The sequence below is a fragment of the Mirounga leonina genome, unplaced genomic scaffold, assembly GCF_011800145.1.
Source record: "Mirounga leonina isolate KUSES-001 unplaced genomic scaffold, KU_Mleo_1.0 Mir_129, whole genome shotgun sequence".
In the NCBI taxonomy this organism is placed as follows: domain Eukaryota; kingdom Metazoa; phylum Chordata; class Mammalia; order Carnivora; family Phocidae; genus Mirounga; species Mirounga leonina.
In genome coordinates, this window is record NW_023270323.1 from 39,798,920 (window position 1) to 39,820,221 (window position 21,302).

The window sequence follows — 21,302 nt, forward strand, 5'->3', positions numbered from 1 at the left end:
AATCCTCCTCTGATTCTTTCTTTCAGCTTTAAAAAGGTTTCAATCTAGGGTCTCACTGATCTTTTCCTTTTTCTTGTTGAGGTTTCATTCTAAGAGAAGAGAGTATGGGAAAATTGATATACATCCAATCTGGAGTCATGCTTTTATGGATAGTCCTAGGAGGGTCTAATTGGCCTTCCAAGCCAGTGTGTTTAGGATTCCCTCTCTTTGATCCATGCCAGACGATCTCCCTGCCTCCCTTTGCCATTGATGGGAGGTTCATTGCTTCCTGAGTCAGTCCCTTACTTTAGTTCCTCTATTTGAGGAGTTCTTTTTTTTTTTTTTTTAAGATTTTATTTATTTGAGAGAGAGAATGAGACAGAGAGAGAGAGCATGAGAGGGGGGAGGGTCAGAGGGAGAAGCAGACTCCCGGCTGAGCAGGGAGCCCGATGTGGGACTCGATCCCGGGACTCCAGGATCATGACCTGAGCCGAAGGCAGTCGCTTAACCAACTGAGCCACCCAGGCATCCCTGTTTGAGGAGTTCTTTTTTTTAAGATTTATTATTATTATTATTTATTTATTTGAGACAGAGAGAATGAGAGAGAGAGCACATGAGAGGGGGGAGGGTCAGAGGCAGAAGCAGGCTCCCTGCCGAGCAGGGAGCCTGATGCGGGACTCAATCCCGGGACTCCAGGATCATGACCTGAGCCGAAGGCAGTTGCTTAACCAACTGAGCCACCCAGGCGCCCCTGTTTGAGGAGTTCTTATACTCAGCTGAAATTGTCTTTCCTGGAATTTTCAGTCTGACAGAAGGAGATCCAAAAGTACCTGGATTTGTCTCTTATTATCTTCCCTTCCCTCAACTTCCCTTTCCCTCTCTTCCCCTCATCTCTCCTCCCCTTGACAAAAAACTGTTTTATTGTAGATCATTTTAGATGTATAGAAAAGTTGTCAAGATAGTATAGAGAGTTCTGTATATCCCTCACCTCATTGTGAAAATCTTACAGTACTGTAGTGTATTTGTCAAAACTAAGAAGCCAGTATTGGTACATTACTATTGACTATAAACTCCAGACTTTAGTCTGATTTTACTAGTCTCCCCCACCCTGCCCCCCATGCTCTTTCTCTGTTTCCAGATCCCATCTAGGATCCCATCACATTTTGTCATTAGTCTCATCTGGTGTGTGATAGTTTTGTAGTCTTTCCTTGTTTTTCATGACTTGACAGTTTTGAGGAATACTAGTTAGGCATTTTGTAGAATGTTCCTTAATTAGGATTTATCTGTTGTTGTTTTTGTTGTGCAGTTATGGGTTTGGGAGAAAAATACCGCAAAAGTGAAGTGCCATTCTCATCACATCATATTAGGGACACATGATATCATTTGCCTTATCACTGGTGATGTTAACCTTGATCTTCTAAGGTAAAGTTCTCCTCCCTCCTCTTTCCATACACAATTTTTTAGAAGCAAGTCATTATGTGCAGCCCACACTCAAGAGGTGGGGGGATTAAGCTCTAACCCCTGGAGGGGGCAGTGTCTACATAAGTTATTTGGAATTCTTCTGTAAGGAACATTTATCTCTTCTCCTACATTTATTTATTTATTTATTTATTTATTTATTTATTTTTATTTATATTTATTTATATTTATTTATGCAATCACTTATTTAGATCAGTATGGAGTGAAGCACATTTTTTTTGTATTTGGGGTTATAATCCATTACTACTTTATTTTCTTACCCAAATTGCTTCAGCTTTGGCCACTGCAAGGCCTTCCAGTTGTCTCTTGTGTCCTTTTGACATGCCCCATCCCTTTGTTTTTTTAAGGACTTCCTTACTTTCTGGCACAACAAGATCTTCCAAGTTCTTCTTGTATTTTCCCCTGCCCCATCCCTTGAATCAGCCATTTCTCTGAGGATCCCTGATTCCTTTTATTTGAGAATGATATTACATACCAAGATCTGGCCACTGGGTGTGCTCATTGCTACTGAGGTGTCTTACTTCTAGATTCTCTCGGTGGCAGAACTAGGAAATAGATGTATGTATATCAGCCCTTGTCACACACGTACCTATGATAGTTCTGTATCTACATTTGTTTCTGCAGTAAAACTTTTCTTTTGAGCATTTATATTTTTCTGTGTAGCCAGCAATGAAATGTGATTCACAGCCCACTATCACCAATGGTAATGTTTAAAAAAAAAAAGAGAAGAAAGTTAAAATGGAGATGTTGGCATATATATGGCTTAAGAACTGAGCCATCTTTTAGTTGGATCATGTCATTTTAGAGATGAAAAGATCCTGAGAAGTGTATTGGGATCCTACGAGGTTAAGGAGCTGCTTAGTGGTACAGTCAGGTTTGGAATCTGGGTGTTTGAAATGGAGTCTTTTTATTTCCACTGTATCTCATGGCTCTTTAAGACTGATCAGTATTCTTCACTTTGTATTCAACTCAATAATTAGCTTTTGGGAATGCTTTAAGCAGATTAGAATGTAATTTTATAAATTGATGTGCACAGGTATTACCTAGCTAACAAACATCTGCCAGAGTGTTATTAATGAGGTAGTTGGTTCTCCAGCAATATATCTTAGATCAACAATTTGAAAATTATGCTCTTATGGCCAGATGTTAGTGGGTGAACCTTTTCAAATGATTATGATGATTATTCTACCTTGTTTTACTTTTTATAACTATCTTTTAAAAAAATCCTTTTGCTCTGGGAAGAGAATCATAGGGCTCCTATAGGATAGATACTTGATGCATATACCTGCTTTTTAGAAATGAGATATAATGAAGCAATGAAGGAATCTGCTTAATGTTATCCAAAATGTTGGTGATAGGGTAAAAAGGAAAAATGAAAGCTGTAGCCCCCACAGCCCCACTTCTAACAGGCCAGCCACACAGCTCCTATATTTCAAATTGCTCTTGGCAGCTTATAAAGCAGAAAATACTTGAATGCTTGTCTCCAGAGACTCCTGAGGTTATAGGACAGTCTAGGATGCCTTCAAATGTTCTAGCCATTTCCTTTGAGAAGTGGGTTTGTTTACACTGGGTAAATCATGTCTTGTCACCATGTAACACTAAAATCATCCTGTTCTTTTCCATCTGTACCTATTCATTCCAGAGACTTATCATTTTGTTTTTGTTTGGTGCATTGTGAACATCCAAGATTTTTAGTGGAAATGAATGGTAACAGCTGTTTTTCGTGTACCAAATAATATAATTGTAAACCTTAACCTTGAGGGATTTGTTTCATTGACTGCTATATCCCTAGACCCAGTATAATACCTGGAACACAGTAGATACTCAATGAACCCTTCTGAATGAATGACATGGAAGTTGCAAGTTGTGATCATTTGGCCCCTGATTTTAATATAAATTCAAATAGTTGAGTTTTATTTTATAGGATTATTTTATATTAAAAGTGAAATAAAGCACATTATTTAAAATGGGGATTTATCTATTCACCAAAAATCTCATAATTTGTATGAAACATGGTATAGCAATTTAAAAGTTATGCGGTTACTCCAGAAATGCCATGCTGTTATCACATGCAAGGAATTTTGAAATTCTCTGCTAAATATCACTCATGAAATTAGTGGAAGAGCTAAAAGGAAAAAAATGTTTTAAGTTATAAAGTGAATTACCTTCAGATTTACCCAAAGATATCTTGAACCCTAAGTGACATTGCCCAGTTTGATCCCTTATTCTATTCACCAGGTTTAGCAGAAAATGACTGTTCCTTGTTACAAAAAAAAAATCCTATGATCAATAATCGTACTACTGGGTATTTACCCAAAGAATACAAAAACACTAATTTGAAAGGATATATGTACCCTTATGTTTATTGCAGCATTATTTACAATAGCCAAATTGTAGGAGCAGCCCAAGTGTCCATCAATAGATGAATGGATAAAGAAGTGGTATGTCAGGGCACCTGGATGGCTCAGTGGGTTAAACATCCACCTTAGGCTCAGGTCATGATCCTGGAGTCCCGGATCAAGCCCCACATCGGGCTCCCTGCTCAGTGGGGAATCTGCTTCTCCCTCTGCCCCTCACCCCACTCTTGTACTCTCTCTCTCTCTCTCAAATAAATAAATAAAATCTTTAAAAAAAAAAGAAGTGGTATGTATATACAAGGGAATATTACTCAGCCATGAAAAAGAATCAAATCTTGCCATTTGCAACAACATGGATGGATCTAGAGAGTATAATGGTAAGTGAAATAAATCAGTCAGAGAAAGACAAATACCATATGATTTTACTCATATGTGGAATTTAAGAAACAAAACAAGTGAACAAAGAAAAAAAGGAGACAAACCAAAAAACAGACACTTTACTATAGAGAACAGATGGTTACCAGAGGGGGAGGAGGTGGAGGGAGGGGTGAAATAGGTGATGGGGATTAAGAGTACATTTACCATGATGAGCACTGAGTACTGTATAGAATTGTTGAATCACTATATTGTACACCTGAAACTAATATAACACTGTATGTTAACTATACTGGAATTAGAATTTTAAAAATTTAAAAAATAAATGAAAATAAAAATAAACTTTGATTTTGGAATAAAAAAATCTATTCTGACTAATATTTGCCAATATAGAGAATATTAAAAAGAATATACTGTAAAATTCGAGGTGATTCCTCTAAAAGAATGTCAGCATTCGTTTGGATATATAGATGCTGACATGTTTTTATTTTTAATCGTATTGCTTTAAAAATACATTTTTTAATTTAAAATTTCTGGTATCTGAAGTACTTAGCACTTATAAAACTAGTGGACTCTTACTTGTATAAGTTATACGTAAGATAATATAAAAGGGCTTGCAACTTTACTAGCTATGTTATAAACTAGATCATACCAGTCAATCTAATGCCAATTTCTTGCAGCATTCTCTCTAGGACAAGAAACAGACAAATAAAAAGCAATCTAGTCATGAACATCACAAACTTGTTTGCAAGCCATCTTTGGACTGGTACTGTGTATTAATTACGTCTTTGTATAAGAATGACTATTTTCTTATTACCACCTTTTATTTCAGAGCATTGGGGAGTCAACAATGTCTGTTGTGTTAAATCAGCTGCTGCCCATGATTAAGCCTTTGGACCAGAGGACCAATGATGACTACAGCCCTGAAGAGCTGTTGATCCTCCTGATATATATTTATTCTGTCAGTGGAGAGTTCACAGTGGACAAAAACCTGGGGGAAGCTGAAGAAAAAGTGAAGAAAGCACTGGCTCAGGTCTTTTGTGAAGAGTCTGAATTGTCACCTTTGCTACAAAAAATCACAGGTGAGTGTTTAATAAAAAATATAGGACATAAACATCACTGATATAGAAAAGGGTTTAAAAATAAAGGCATTTTAGAAAGAGGTGAAACCACCTTCATTGGAGTTGTTTGGAATTTTATGAGGCCTGATGAATACTAGCCAGCCTTTAGGATTAGAGGTTTTCACTGCAGTATTTTTTTTCCAGCTATAGTGAAATTATCTTCTAATTGCCCATCACAGCTCCTATTTCTAGAGCCTTGTTAAAATAGCAAAATTTTCACAGGGTGTAATATCTTTAAGAAAAAATAAGATGTGCAGCCTATTCAAAGGGTTTCTGTTGACATGGTTTCTTTGAGATTGTCATTTCAAACTTAAACACACACACACACACACAAAAACCTGTTTCCCTAAAATGTTATGCAATGTCATAAAATTGAAAATTGCAATTTTTAAGAGTACTTTTATACTTTTTACTTCTCATATTTCATTTTGAATCTGAATTAATTGGTAGTATCCCAGATAATATCCGAATATCTCAGTAAAGGAGGCTATGCTGATTCGGGAAAGATATATCATACACTCTAACCATTTTTACTTTTAGTAAGAACTGTGATGTAACTCATAGAGACATTCATTTGTGTTTTTCTTATCAAACTCAGTATTATTTCTATTTTGCGCAAAGCTTATTTCCATTAGTATGGATGGAACCTGGGTCTGTTTACGAGTGGAAATTGTTAAAGCTTACACACAAAACTTAAATAGTCTAAAAACATACGTAGCTTCCATTCATTCATGAGTGTGTGTGTGTGTGTGTGTGTTTGTTTGTGTAGGTGTGTGCAGACCTCTCCATTCAGGAAGGCTCCACTGAGGCACATTATGTATTTCCCAGCTCCTCCTCCTGTTGCCTGTCGCACCTCACTGAGGGGAGCGTCCAGACCGCTCTGAAAGAGGCTGTATAGCTGTCCACCGAAGTGCCCCATGCATGGTGCTGGCCTTCGTGCCCACGGCTGACCTTTTCTTTGTCTGGCTATGGAAAATGAAACCCTGACAAGATGGAAACAGAAGTTTCCACAAAAATGAAACATTTCCTTGCTTAGTGTAGAACCTCTTTGCCAACTTAAAATCTACTTAAGGAAAACTTGTGGAATTTGCTCCCATTTCATTAAGTTACAGCTCTCTATGCGACTACGTGTTTGTTTGGCTATAAATGAATATTGACTTAGAAAGGTTTAATATGGTTTATACAGTGCTCTGAACAGTAATTTGATTCAAAGTAAATTTGAATGCCAAGAGAATTTAATTGGGAGTTATTCTTAAAATGCATAATTTCAGAAACAGACAACAAAGATGGTTTGTTTTAGCTGAGGTTCTTTGGATGGCTTTTCTGTAACATTAGTATGTTGCTGTATTATTTTGGGAATTGAAGTCATGCTGGAAGAGTATTCGTTTAATACTCACTCAAGGTGTTTATTGACCCAGCATTTCACTCTTTATTACTTTCTCTATTTATGATTGCTTAGGATATTGCATTCTCTTGCTTTTAAATGTGACTTTACATTTAAAAACACTTCTGTACATTCATGTTTATATCAAGAAATAGTAAGTTTAGCAAATGAAGCTTAAAAATAAGAATTTGTAGAAATTTTAGTATATTTAAAAATTTTAGAGACATTTTGTAATATGAAGTATACATTCCTACCTCGGTAAACTTTGGATGTACAGTTTAAGCAGGGTGGGTAAGATGCACTACTTAAATTTGGCATAGGTGAACTTACTAGTGGGATACATGTGCATCACTCCACCTCTATGGACACCAAAAGGACTTTATTTCTGAAGATAGACTTTTACTTGGCCATAGACATACCCCTATTAAGTATCTTGGAAATTCAAATGTTCTGAGAAGTAGGGTTTATGTTTACAATTAGCTGCTGAGGCAACTGTTTACATCTCAGGAAAAAAGCACTAGGATGGTGTGGGGGTAGCAGTGACTCAATCTTGTAGAACAAGGTGGGATGTTCCATTATATATTGAAAGAATAGAATCATCTTCCAAATTGCCTTCCAAATGCTTGGGCAATTGTGGAACTAGGTTAACCTGGCTTTACCATGAACTTGCGCACAGTGTTGGGTTTATGTTATTCCAGTTTATAGTCTTGGCTTACTTGTTACTGGGTGACAGAATTTCTTTTATGGCCTGTGCACATTTTGGGGTTGATGAAATTTGGTTTAAAACTATTATTGAAAGCAAGCAATTAATCAGTAAAACTCCACTTTTTATATTATAATTTTATTAATCTTAATGTTAATAGAATCAAGAAAATAATACTTTTTCTGTACTGAAAACTCAAGCATGTGATCATCACCTAAAAGTGAAAGGATCAGAATTTGAACCCAGGTGTTCTGGATCTGGAGCCCAGGTCTTTAAACAAGAGATTCTAAACCTGCTACCAGCTCACTTCCATAACCATTGCATTTATTATATTTTGTAACTGAGGCTTGCTTAAACTTACTGTTTTATGCCATGCATGTTCAGCCATTCCATCATGTTCTTATTTTACAAACAGTGAATTAATATTTGGTTAATATTGTAGATATCGCCTGTTCTTTTTACTCTGTCTGTAATAGCTACTTATAGATGTTTCCTCATGCCTTCCTATTTTCATGCATGTATTCTCTTTGTTTCTGCATTGCTATTAAGAAATTAAAATATTATTTCTAGTCATTGAAATCTATTGGTTGTCTAGCTTTCTAAAATAGGAGTGGCAAACTTAAATTCTTTTTATTTCAGTGATATCTCTTGACAATAATTGCCCTGTGTTTAAAATTCATATTTCCTTTTTATATGTTGAATATGTAATTTACTTTTGGCGTTTTCTTTCATTTCTCCCTATTCTTCCCTTTTATAGAAAGCACAATGAGAAACTGTAATTGGCAAAACATACAAAAACTTAAGCATGGTCAACGGCAGCATACTATTTTCCTTTTGATAGCTACTTTTAGGGAGAATGGCAGGCAAAAACTCTCTTTTCTACTCACACAAAATAACAAGGGCTGGCTCCCTGAGTGTCAGGGATAGGAGTTGTAAAAAGTAAATTGGTATGACCTGAAAATGTCACTTACTGTGCCTTCTCAGTCTTGCTAAGTTCAAAGAGATTATCAGTTTCTGTGTATGTTAGTGTTTGCCTAGCAGTTACAAGAGAAAACAAAGGAAAACCATTTGAACTTTCTTCAGAGAATGAAGTCAAAATTCTGATTTTAAAGATCTGTGTAAACTTGGAATGTCATCATACAGGGAGGTGTATCAGATAAAGCATAGAGCTTAGAGGTAAAAATCCTTGATTCAAAAGTCCTGGCTCTGTCATTTCCTAGCGGTGTGTGTTAGTCATCCTATCATCCATCTTTGAACCTTGACAATAAACATAAGTGCTATATTGATGACCACTCAGTGATTTTACTAAAAATAAAATGATGTTATATGGAGCTAACATATAACAAATAATGTTATATGTGAGCTAATTTCCAGTCCATACACACTGTAAATAAGTAATCATCTCCTATGTCTGTTGTTATTTTGGTCGCTTGTAGCTGTCATGTAGGGCAGTACTTCCCAACCTTAATCACATTGTGACACACACAGACAATGAGTATGCTTGCATAGTGTACTCAGGTAAGTGGACAGAACTTTTTGGTCAGAAGCAATCAGCCCTGGGGCTTTGGCCAGTCCAAACCCTACCTAACTAACCTGTGAGCCGAAGTGAAACAGCTCCGCACACATGTAACCTATTAGGAGCAAATCAGTACTCAAAGGGTATGTTGGTCAGAAGGTTCTGGAACCAGAAAAAAAGGAAAACAAAACTTGCATATAGTTTTTGACACCCAAAACTATTTTGGAAAAATTTCTTTTTGGTAAACAACTTTTATGTTGCTTATTGATTTATGTCCCTGGATTTTTATAGTGTCTTGAAAGGTCAATAGGGGCTAGATCTGTTGAGTTTAGTGGAAACCTAGGGAATGAGTGATTCAAAGTATCTAAAAAAAAATCTATAGTTCAAGATAGAGGCATAATGATACCATGGAAACTGTATTTATATTTATTACACTCTTATTCTTCTTCCTGTTGATAATTTGGGGTTATCACTTATTGTACCATTGTATAAGGATTACACCTGGATATATATAGTGGGAAATTTACCAGATTAGCTTAACAAATAGGGATTTATATTTTCTCAGCAGGAAGTTCAGAGACAGGCAGCAGAACTCATGTTCTTTCTGGCTTCTTTCTTTCTTTCTTTCTTTCTTTCTTTCTTTCTTTCTTTCTTTCTTTCTTTCTTTCTTGGTGTGTCATCATGGTCATGAGGTCGTCACTCCTCCTTGATTTAATATGTCCATGCTTCAGGCAATAAAGGAAGACGGTTGAAAGTAAGAGGCATCTATTAACAGAGGCTGCCCTTTTTCATATTAAGGAACACAATAACATTTCTCCTGTCCTACTTGTATCATTGGCTAGAACTGGGTTTCATGATCACCTCTGGCTCCTAGAGTATTTTTAACTGGGCATCTATTTGTCATGACCAAAGTCAGAGTTCTGTTAGAAGAAAGAAGGTGAGAATGGACAGTAAGTAAAAAACTTGTATTTGCTGCAGTTATCATTTTAGGCTTCCCTGGTAGGGAAAATTGTAAGGGAAGATAATATACTGTGAGGTAGAGTGATGCCCATGGTATGTTAATCCACAGTTATAATATTGACGTTTCTTTTATAGTATATACTGAAATAATGTGCTATTGTGTGCTAGTATCACTGGACTTACATCACAGATATTTTCAACCTATCAATATTTGTTGAGTATGTCTACATACCTGGCATTATTCCAAGCTCTTGAAGCATAGAACCCCTGGGGGGCAGTGGTAGTGAAATGTAAAGGTTCTCAGCACAGGATTAGGAGTTGTGTGCCTGGGTTTTAGTCCTGACTCTGAATCTTAGTAATTGTGACATCTTGAGTAAGTCATTTAACTTCACTGATGCTCAGTTTCCTCATAAATCAAGTGGGGATAGTAATGACAGTAACAAACTCATGAGATAAAATAGTCAAAGTGCTTGGTGCAGACCTTGGCGCATGTGCTGTCAGTTTGTGTTCTCTACATCATTATCATTATTATTTTTTTGATGATTTTATCTATTTATTTGACAGAGAGAGAGAGAACACAAGCAGGGGGAGCAGCAGAGGGAAAGGGAGAAATGGGCTCTCTGCAGAGCAGGGAACCCGATGCAGGGCTTGATCCCAGGACTCTGGGATCATGACCTGAGCTGAAGGCAGTTGCTTAACTGACTGAGCCACCCAGGCGCCCAAGGATATTCAGTCTTAATAGAGAGAGTGATAGGGAACGGCAGGGACTATGTCAAACTGGAGGTCTTCTGATTGTTACCAGGAGAGCAAGAATCTGATACTCTAATCTCTCAAGAAATCAGGACTATTATTTTTTTAATGAAATATGAGAGTAAGTTTTATGGAAGGAATGTTGCATAAGTTCTTCTCATGTGAAGGTGTATTTTTCTCACTTAGATGTATAGTTCTGCTTCCTTTGGCACATAATTCCCAGTACTTTTGTGTAAAATAATGGCAAGATTCCTGTTACTCTAACTGGAATAATCAGAACTTCACATTGATTTGGGTAAAATGCATAAGTTGTCTTCATGATGGACCATGATTTTTTAAATCATCTTCAACTTTGTTAAAGTTTCATTTTAAGGGATCTTGTTTCCTAAGTTTTTTTTTCCTCTATCCCTTCTCACTTGTCCAATGCCCTTTTTAAGATCAATCACATATAATAAATGAGGAAAGGCAGGTCCGGTTTGGAAAGCACTGTTCTTGAGGACACTGAGAAGATAAACATAGTCTAGTGAGCTCTCAACCAGTTCCCTTGCATCCCCTAGAGGAAACCTAATAGAGGAGTCTCTTCAACTCTGAATGAGGAAGAAGCTGAGAATTTGTTTTTCAATGTGTTGTGGAAGGTACCTACACGGTACTTTCAGGTCTACTTTCCAAATGGAAAGCATTTTTATGCCCTTATCCATAGTGAAACAAAGCCATATTCTACAGCCAACAGTAAAAATCGAGGTGCACTGATTTATGACATCTTTCCTCTTTTGAAAAGCTCAGGTAAACATAGACCATATAAAATTATTATTGCTATTCATGTCTGCCACTTTATTATAAAAACTTTCATCTCTGTTACCACAAGGCATAGATGTTTTATTATGTTAGTAGAGATATGTCTTTCAAACAAAGCATTTTTCATAGTTGGCCGAGTACTTTTCCCAGCCTTGTAGAAAGTTAGTCTCCTTAGTAAAATATGAAGTACTTCCAAACAGAAAATTGTAAAAGATGAGGAGCCAATAAGAAGTTCTCCTCTTATGCTTCCTTTACTTCATCACCTCTGCGTTCTTTCCTCATCTCACAGGTTTGCCTCAGTAATTAATCAAATTTCAGACTGTACATTTCTGCAGATTATTGCTCCTGAGGGCACTATTCCAATTGGAATATCAGTTTTCAAAATTTCAAAACTCTTTCTCTTGAGAAGTTGTTCCTTAGACCTTAAGTATCCCTTCTGGTTTGGCAATGACAAGGCTGTTGCTGTGCTAACTGGAAGAGTAATCCTAAAAACTCATTACCAGCCTTCATGTTACCCACACTTGAATGAAAACTTTAGCTCATTACAGTAGGTGCCAGTGTACAAAACCATGATTATGGAATCCACCCACTCAGCTGGAGGAGTTCAGGAAGTAGGGTAAAATTTATTTTAGAAAGGATTCTACCTTATTTCTTGGTTCTCATTTATGGATTTCCAGTTATTGTGGCATTCCAATATTGGACTTTTCATTAAGGAATACACCTTCATTTCTAGTGTTTCAGATTTTTTTGTTTCAGGGCTGCCAGAAGAAAACAAAACAAAAAACAACTTTAAGACTTTTGCTTTCCATTATGGTTTGCTACACAGTTTGGTATAATAAGGTCTATTTTTCCTCTTGATTTCTAAGATTTCTGCTGGAAACTCTGATGAAGAACATATGTCTGCCCTAAATCTCTCCCATGAGAAATGTTGGAACTGTTACATTTAGTTTTACTGTCCAACATATTAAAATAGTTAACCACGGCACATATTACAAAACAGCTATATCAAATGAAGTTTAAAATGTTTATTTCATATTTAAAATATATCACAGGCTATGTAGAAAGATATTTAGATCTGCCTATTAAGGTAGCTAACTAGTTAAGCAATGTTGCTAACATATTAAGGGATCACTACAAGTTACTTTTTCAAGTACTTAATTTTTCCATGTCACATCATAAAAATAATCATTCTTAACTAAGACACTGGAACAGATATTCTTGCATTGGTATTTATGTATGCACAAATGTGTAAGACATACTGTCCATATCACTAATTTTTGTGTCTGCACATGATGTCAATAGTAACAATTGTTAATGCTACAGATGGATATTAATTATTGCTGATTCTTATTAATTGCACATTACATGTGGCATAAATTTCTCAATCATGAAAAGAAAAAGTGGCATACATGGAATATAAGAATAGTTTTCTTGAACATGTAGCTATGGATGAAATAGGAGAGATGGGGTGATGTGGTTGAAAAGGGTGCAGCTGTGGCGGGGGTTGCTGATTTTTAATCCTAAATATGCTCATATCATAAAGCTAGTATGAAGGTTAAAAGACAAAAATAGTAAAAATACGTATGATCATAATGATTAGTTAAGGGATACTCAAGATAAAAAGATGTTAAATGTGACATCAAAAACATAAAACGGAGGGGGGAGAGTAAAAATGTTTAGAATAGGATCGAACATAAATTATTAACAACTTAAAATAGACTGCTAAAGATATGAGTTGTTGTATGTAAGCCTCATGGTAACTGCAAAGCAAAACCTATACTAAATACATAGAAGATGAAGTGAAAAGAATATAAATATACCTCTAAAGAAAGTCACCAAAGAACAATGGAAGACACCAAGAGAAGATGAAAGGAACAGAGAGGAGCTACAAAAATAGCCAACCAACAATGAACAAAATGGCAATAAGTAATATCTATCAATAAGTACTTAAATGTAAATGGACTAAATTCTCCAATTAAAAGACATAGAGTGACTGAATGGATTAAAAAAAAAAATTACACATCTATATGCTGCCTGTAAGAGACTCACTTTAGATGTAAGGACACACACAGACTGGACATGAAGAGATGGGAAAAGATATTCCATGCAAATGGGAACCAAGAGAAAGCTGGAGTAACTGTATTTATATCGAAAAAATAGACTTTAGAACAAACTTTAAAGACACAAAGATGGACTTACAAAATGATAAATAGTCCAACTAGAGGATATAACATTTGTAAATATGCACCTGATATAGATGCACTTAAATATATAAAGCATATATTAAGAGACCTAAATAGTAAGCAAGACAGTAGTAAGGACTTCTAATACTCTACTTACATCAACAGATTATCCAGACAGAAAATCAATAATATCAGTGGCGCCTGGGTGGCTCAGTTGGTTAAGCATCTGCCTTTGGCTCAGGTCATGATCCCAGATCCTGGGATCGAGCCCCGTGTCAGGCTCCCTGCTCCACGGGGAACCCGCTTCTCCTTCTCCCTCTGCCTGCTGCTACCCCTGTTTGATCTCTCGATCTCTCTCTCTGTCAAATAAATAAATAAATAAATAAATAAATAAATAAATAAATAATTAATTAAAATCTTAAAAAAATCAATAATATCAGCATTAAGTGACTTTAGAACAGATGGACTTAACAGATATATACAGAACGTTCCATCCAAAAACAACAAAATACACATTCTTCTCAAGTGCATATGGAATACTTCTCAGGGTAGATCACATGTTAAGCCACAAAACAAGTCTTGATAAATTTAAGAGGATCAGATCATATCAAGCATCTTTTCCAGTCACAATGGTATGAAACAATGTATGAAATCAATTACAAGAAGAAAACTAAAAAAATCACAAATATGTAGAGATTAAACAACATGCTACTGAACAACCAGTGAGTCAATGAAGAAATCAAGGGAGAAATTAAAAAAAAAAAAAAAAAACCAAAGGAGAAATAAAAAAATAGAGATAAATGAAAATAATATAACATATCAAAATGTATGGGATACAGCAAAAACAGTTCTAAGGGAGAAGTTAATTATGATATATGCTTCAAGAAATAAGAAAAGTCTCAAACAACCTAATTTCACACCTCAAGGAACTAGGAAAAGAAGAACAAATGAAGTCCAAAGTTAGTAGAACAAGAGAAATTACAAAGATTAGAGTAAAAATAAAAAGAGATCAAAAAGACATTAGAGATATGATCCAGCAATTGCACTACTGGGTATTTACCCCAAAGATACAAATGTAGGGATCCGAAGGGGTATGTGCACCCCGATGTTTATAGCAGCAATATCCACAATAGCCAAACTGTGGAAAGAGCCAAGATGTCCATCAACAGGTGAATGGATAAAGAAGATGTGGTATAGGGACGCCTGGGTGGCTCAGTCGGTTAAGCGGCTGCCTTCGGCCCAGGTCATGATCCTAGGGTCCTGGGATCGAGTCCCACATCAGGCTCCTTGCTCAGCGGGGAGCCTGCTTCTCCCTCTCTCTCCCTCTGCTTGTGCTCTCTGTCAAACAAATAAAATCTTAAAAAAAAAAAAAAAGAAGATGTGGTATATATATACAATGGAATATTATGCAGCCATCAAAAGGAATGAGATCTTGCCATTTGCAACGACGTGGATGGAACTGGAGGGTGTTATGCTGAGCGAAATAAGTCAATCAGAGAAAGACATGTATCATATGACCTCACTGATATGAGGAATTCTTAATCTCAGGAAACAAACTGAGGGTTGCTGGAGTGGGGGATGGGGTGGGAGGGATGGGATGGCTGGGTGATAGACACTGGGGAGGTTATGTGCTATGGTGAGCGCTGTGAATTGTGCAAGACTGTTGAATCACAGATCTGTACCTCTGAAACAAATAATACATTATATGTTAAGAAAAAAAAAAAAGAAGATACAGGAGGGGAAGAATGAAGGGGGGAAATCGGAGGGGGAGACGAACCATGAGAGACGATGGACTCTGAAAAACAAACTGAGGGTTCTAGAGGGGAGGCGGGTAGGAGAATGGGTTAGCCTGGTGATGGGTATTAAAGAGGGCACGTTCTGCATGGAACACTGGGTGTTATGCACAAACAATGAATCATGGAACACTACATCAAAAACTAATGATGTAATATATGGTGATTAACATAACAATAAAAAATTAAAAAAAAAGACATTAGAGACGAGCTGGTTCTTTGAAAAGATAAACATATTTGAGAAGCTTTTACCTAGACTCATCAAGAAAAAAAAAAAGAGAAGACTCAAATAAAATCAGAAATGATAGAGGAGATGTTACAACTAATAGTATAGAAATACAAAGGATTATAAGACACTACTATGACCAACTATATGCCAAAAAATTGCAGAACCTAGAAGAAATGGGTGAATTCCTAGAAACATACAATTTATCAAGACTAAATCATGATGAAATAGAAAATTGGGACAGACCAATTACTAGTAAGGAGATTGAATCAGTAATCAAAAACCTCCCCCAAAACAAAAGTCTAGGACCAGACAGCTTCACAGTTGAATTCTCCCAAATGTTTAGAATTAATACCAATCATTCTCAAAATTTTCCAAAAAAATAGAAGAGGAAGGAACTCTTCAAAACTCATTTTTCAAGGTAAGCATTACCCTGATACCAAAAGCAGACAAAACACAAAAGAAAATTAAAGGCCAATATCCCCGATAAACTTAGATGTAAAAATTATCAACAAAATGTTAGCAAACTGAATTCATAGTACATTAAAAGGATCACACATCATTATCAGGTGAATTTATTCCAGGAATGCCAGGATGTTTCAACATCCACAAAGAGTCAAGGTGATATACCACATTAACAAAATGAAGGATAAAAATTGTTCATCATCTCAATAGATGTAGAAAAACTATTTGACAAAATTCATCTCCCATTTATGATAAAAATACTCAACAAAGGGGGTGGATAGGGAATGTACCCCAACATAATAAAGGCCATATATGACAAGTCTACAGCTAACATTATACTTAATAGTGAAAAGCTGAAAGCTTTCCTCTAAGATAAAGAACAAGACAAGGATGCTTACTCTTACCACTTTCATTAAACATAATATTGGAAGTCTTAGCCAGAACAATTAGGCAAGAAAAAAAGACATCCAAATTAGGAAGGAAGAAGGAAAGTCGTCACTATTTGCAGATAACGTATTATATGGGGAAAACCCGAAAGGACTCCATCAAAAACTGTTAGAATTAATAAACAAATTCAATAAAGTTGCAGGATACCAAATCAAGACACAGAAAAATTGTTATGTTTCTATACACTAATAACAAACTATCAGAAAGAGAAGTTAAGAAAATAATTCCATTTACAATTACATCAAAAAGAATAAAATCCATAGGAATAAATTTAAGGAGATGAAAAACCTGTATTTTGAAAACTATAAGACATCAATGAAGGATTGAAGAAGGCACAAATAAATGGAAAGATATTCATGCTCATTGCTTGGAAGAATCAATATTGTTAATATGCCCATACTACCCCCAAACAATTTACAAATTCAGTGCAACCCCTAATAGAATTCCAGAGGCATTTTTCAAAGAAATAGAATAAATAATCCTAGAATTTGTACAGAAACACAATAAAACCAGAATAGCCAAAGCAATCTAAAGAAAGAACAAAGCTATAGATACCATGCTTTCTTATTTCAAACTATATTATAAGCTCTAGTAATTAAAACAGTATGGTATTGGCATAAAAACAGACACATAGGTCAATGGAACAGAATAGAGAGCACAAAAATATACCTATGCATGTATGGTCAATTAATTTACAACAGAGGAGCCAAGAATATACACTGGGTAAAGGACAGTCTCTTTAATAAATGGTATTGGGAAAACTGAACAGCCACATGCAAAAGAATGAAACTTGACCACTATAATATACCATACACAAAAATTAACTCAAAATAGATTAAAAATTTGAATGTTAGACCTGAAACCATAAAACTCCTAGAAGAAAACATAGGCAGAAGATTCTTAACATAGATATTGGTGATGATTTTTTTAATCTGACACCAAATGCAACAAAAGCAAAAATAAATAAGTAGGACTACATCATACTGAAAAGCTTCTGTAAAGCAAAGGAAATCAAAATGAAAAGACAACTTATTGAATGGGAGAAAATATTTCAAATCATGTACATGATAAAGAGCTAATAGATATATAAAAAACTCATACAACCCAATAGTAAAAAAAAAAAATCAGATTAATAAATGGGTACACCAGATGTCCATCAACAGATGAATGTATAAAGAAGATGTGGTATATATATACAATGAAATATTACTCAGCCTCAAAAAATTGAAATTACCATTTGCAATGATGTGGATGGAACTAGACGGTATTATGCTAAGCAAAATAAGTCAATTAGAGAAAGACAATTATCATATTATTTCACTCATATGTGGAATTTTTTTATTATTTTTTTTAAAGATTTTATTTATGTATTTGACAGAGAGAACGCGAGAGAGGGAACACAAGCAGGGGGAGTGGGAGAAGGAGAAGCAGGCTTCCTGCGGAGCAGGGAGCCCGATGCGGGGCTTGATCCCAGGACCCTGGGATCATGACCTGAGCCGAAGGCAGACACTTAACGACTGAGCCACGCAGGCGCCCCTCATATGTGGAATTTAAAAAACCAAACAGAGGATCAAAGGGAAGGGAGGAAAAACTAAAATAAGATGAAATCAGAGAGGGAGACAAACCATAAGAGACTTTTAACTGTAGGAAACAAACTGAGGGTTGCTGGAGGGGAGGTGGGTGGGGAATGGGGTAACTGGGTGATAGGCATTAAGGAGGGCATGTAATATAATGAGCACTGGGTGTTATATGCAACTGTTGAGTAACTGAACTCTATCTCTGAAATTAATGATACACTATATGTTAATTAATTGAATTTAAATAAAAAAATATTTTTTAAAAGGGCAAAAAGGGGCAGAAGATCTGAATAGACATTTTTCCAAAGAAAACATGCAGATGGCCAATAGATTCATGAAATAATGTTCAACATCATTTATCATGTGGGAAATGCAAATCAAAACCACAATGAGATACCATCTCACACCTGTTGGGATGGCTATCATCAAAAAGACAAGACTTAAAAAGAAAGGGAATAAGAGAATTTTTGTGCATTGTTGGTGGGTATGTAATGGTGCAGCCACTATGGAAAACAGTAGGGAGGTTCCTCAGAAAATTGAAAATAGAACTATATTATGAATCAGCAATTCCACTTCTGGGTATTTACCCAAAGAAAATGAAAATACTGACTTGAAAAGGTATATGCACCCCTATGTTCATTACAGCATTATTCAGAATCGTGAGGTTATAGAAGCAACTTTAGTGTTCATTGGCAGATGAATGGATAAAGAAATTGTGTGTGTATACACACACACACACAATGGAATATTATTCAGCTATAAAGGAATGAAATCTTGTCATTTGTGACAACATGGATGGACATTATGCTAAGCGCAGTAAGTCAGACAGAGAAAGACATACCAAATGATCTCTCTTATGGAGCCTAAATAAACACACACAAAAAACCAAACTTACAGAGATTGATGGTTGCCAGAGGTAGGGGTTAGGAGGTGAGAGAAATGGATGAAGGGGGTCAAAAGGTAAAAAATGAAGAGAAAAAAAAGAAGAAAAAGAGCCTAGCAGGGAGGGGGGCTTATTTTTACTCCTGAATATGCCCATAGGTATGTAACCCAAAAGTAAGTCAATGATCTTGCTTTGGACTCAGGATCCTCATCATAAAATGAGAGCCTTATTAGGTGAATCTAAGGTCTCTTCTTTCTCTACTATTCTATGGGTCTAGCTTTATATGCTTTTTATTTTTATCTGAATCAGTATAGTCCCTTCCCTACTTCTAAATCAGCTTCTCCTCAATACCATTCTGTCTTTTTCAGGATACCACTATCATCTCAGGAGGGAAGCAATGGAGTCACTGACTCAACTTCACCCCCTACAGGAGTTGGCTATCTCTGTTGTCTTTGAGATACTGTTTACATCTCTCCAAAGATGCTCCCTTACCCCAGGCACATATTGGCCATGGCCTTTTCTCTGTGTCTACCCACCCATTCATCATGCCAACTGATGCCAGGCTAATATTCTTAAATTTAATTTTATATTTTAATACCTTTACTTTATAGTTTTTCCTCCACTCTTACAGTCAGACTTTTTCTCATTGTAGAAAATTTGGAAATGGAAAGAACAGTGTAGGGGCCACATATAAATTGCATTTTATTGAGTACTGGTGAAAAACAGATTTTGCCATTTGTATTTACTCTTTTGTCAATTGCCTGCTCATGGTCTTTTCCTTTTTTTCTACTGTATTACTCATTTATTCTTAATGATTTAAAAATCAGGGCATTTGTATTATTAAGGTTATTAACACTTAGTCATATGTTTTGCTAATATGTTTTCCTAGTTAGTATTTGCCTTTCACATTGACTCATCTGGGAAGCCCAGAGATGGAACTATATTTAGGAGAGTTGGGGTAGGGGCTCCAACAGTGTGATCAGGACTCTTTGCATCTTCTAAGCTTTTCTTCCTTCAGAGTATTGGCCTCATTTTTTCAAATTACAACTGCCTCTGTGAACTTCTCATTCCTCCCAGCCATTCCTGGCTTATGTCATTCCAGAATAGCCCAGGGAATAAAAAAAAAAAAGAATAACTGAGGGGAAAAAAAAAAGAAAGAGCTTTTCTGATCAATCCTAGGAAACAAAGCTGACTGACTTTTAGCCACTGTTGCCAGGGGAGTGGGGTTTCCTCTGGCTGTGCTGAGTCATGTGGCCATCACTGTGTTGGGAAGCAGGAGGGAGGGAGGCAGGGGCAGGGATTTGGAGAAACGGACAGTGGACTATGATTGACAATCTATCATTGCCACTTAGAATGGGGGTTGGAGTGATTCCACAAAAGAAGGGATACTGACATCCAGTCCTGACATACTGATATATGCATCTTGAGAACATTCACTAATAAGCCAGTTTTGCATCTTTATAATTAGACAAATACAACTATCTTGTCCTCTTTCTCCTGAGTTTGATATTTTACCTGTGAGTGAACCAATATGTCACTGACACCTGAATAATGGCTTTGAGAGTAAGAATTTGTATGCCTAAAAATAATTGGCCAGAATTTTCACTAGTGTCTCAGAAAACAGTATCAGAGCAATTGTCACCTAAAGTAATTCTTAGAACTAAAGCTGCTTTCACCATGTGATTGCCCCTCCAAACTCAAGTAGCAGTAATTGTGCCTGTCATGCATCGCTGTGTAATTACTTATAATTCTTAGAATATAAGCTTTAGAAGGGCAGGGATTGTCATTTGGATGAGTCGGAAAACGCCACTCATGTTATATGTTCTTAAAATATCTATAATTGGATTTTTTTCTGATTACAGAAATCATTTGTTCATAGAATACTTTAAAGGGCTTTTGTACCTTAACAAACACAGAATAAAATAAAATAAAATACCCATAAACCCACTACCCAGAGAAAACTACTGTTAGTACTTTGATGCGTGTTTGATGATCTACTGCTGAGTAGAAATTCAGATTCCACATATGCTTCACAAGTAAAGGTATCAGGTAGGATTTTGTTTTAAATCTTTTAGACAGTTTCTCTATTAAGGTCACAGTGCCTAGAATAAGGAAGGTGCAGGTATATAGTCAACATAAGGTTTTTAAAACGAACATTGGAAAGGAAGTTGTTGAGAATATGAGTGCTGAATCCCTGCTCCAAGTCCTAGGAAACAGTGTCCCTCAAAAGTAAAATTACCTTTAATCACAATATAAAGGAAGACCATGTAAGCCCAAAAGGAGGTTCTTAAGGACCTTGGGTAAAAATA

The 21,302-nt window shown here is 36.0% G+C and overlaps 1 protein-coding gene across 1 annotated transcript in view; it reads left to right on the top strand.

Moving 5' to 3' along the window:
- SCFD2 (sec1 family domain containing 2) overlaps positions 1 to 21,302 on the top strand; it is a 432,834-nt gene that overhangs the window by 194,013 nt on the left and 217,519 nt on the right. Inside the window, exon 5 of the mRNA XM_035004995.1 lies at positions 5,023 to 5,272. Coding sequence (XP_034860886.1) covers positions 5,023 to 5,272 — 250 coding nt within the window. The remainder of the gene's footprint in view (positions 1 to 5,022; positions 5,273 to 21,302) is intronic.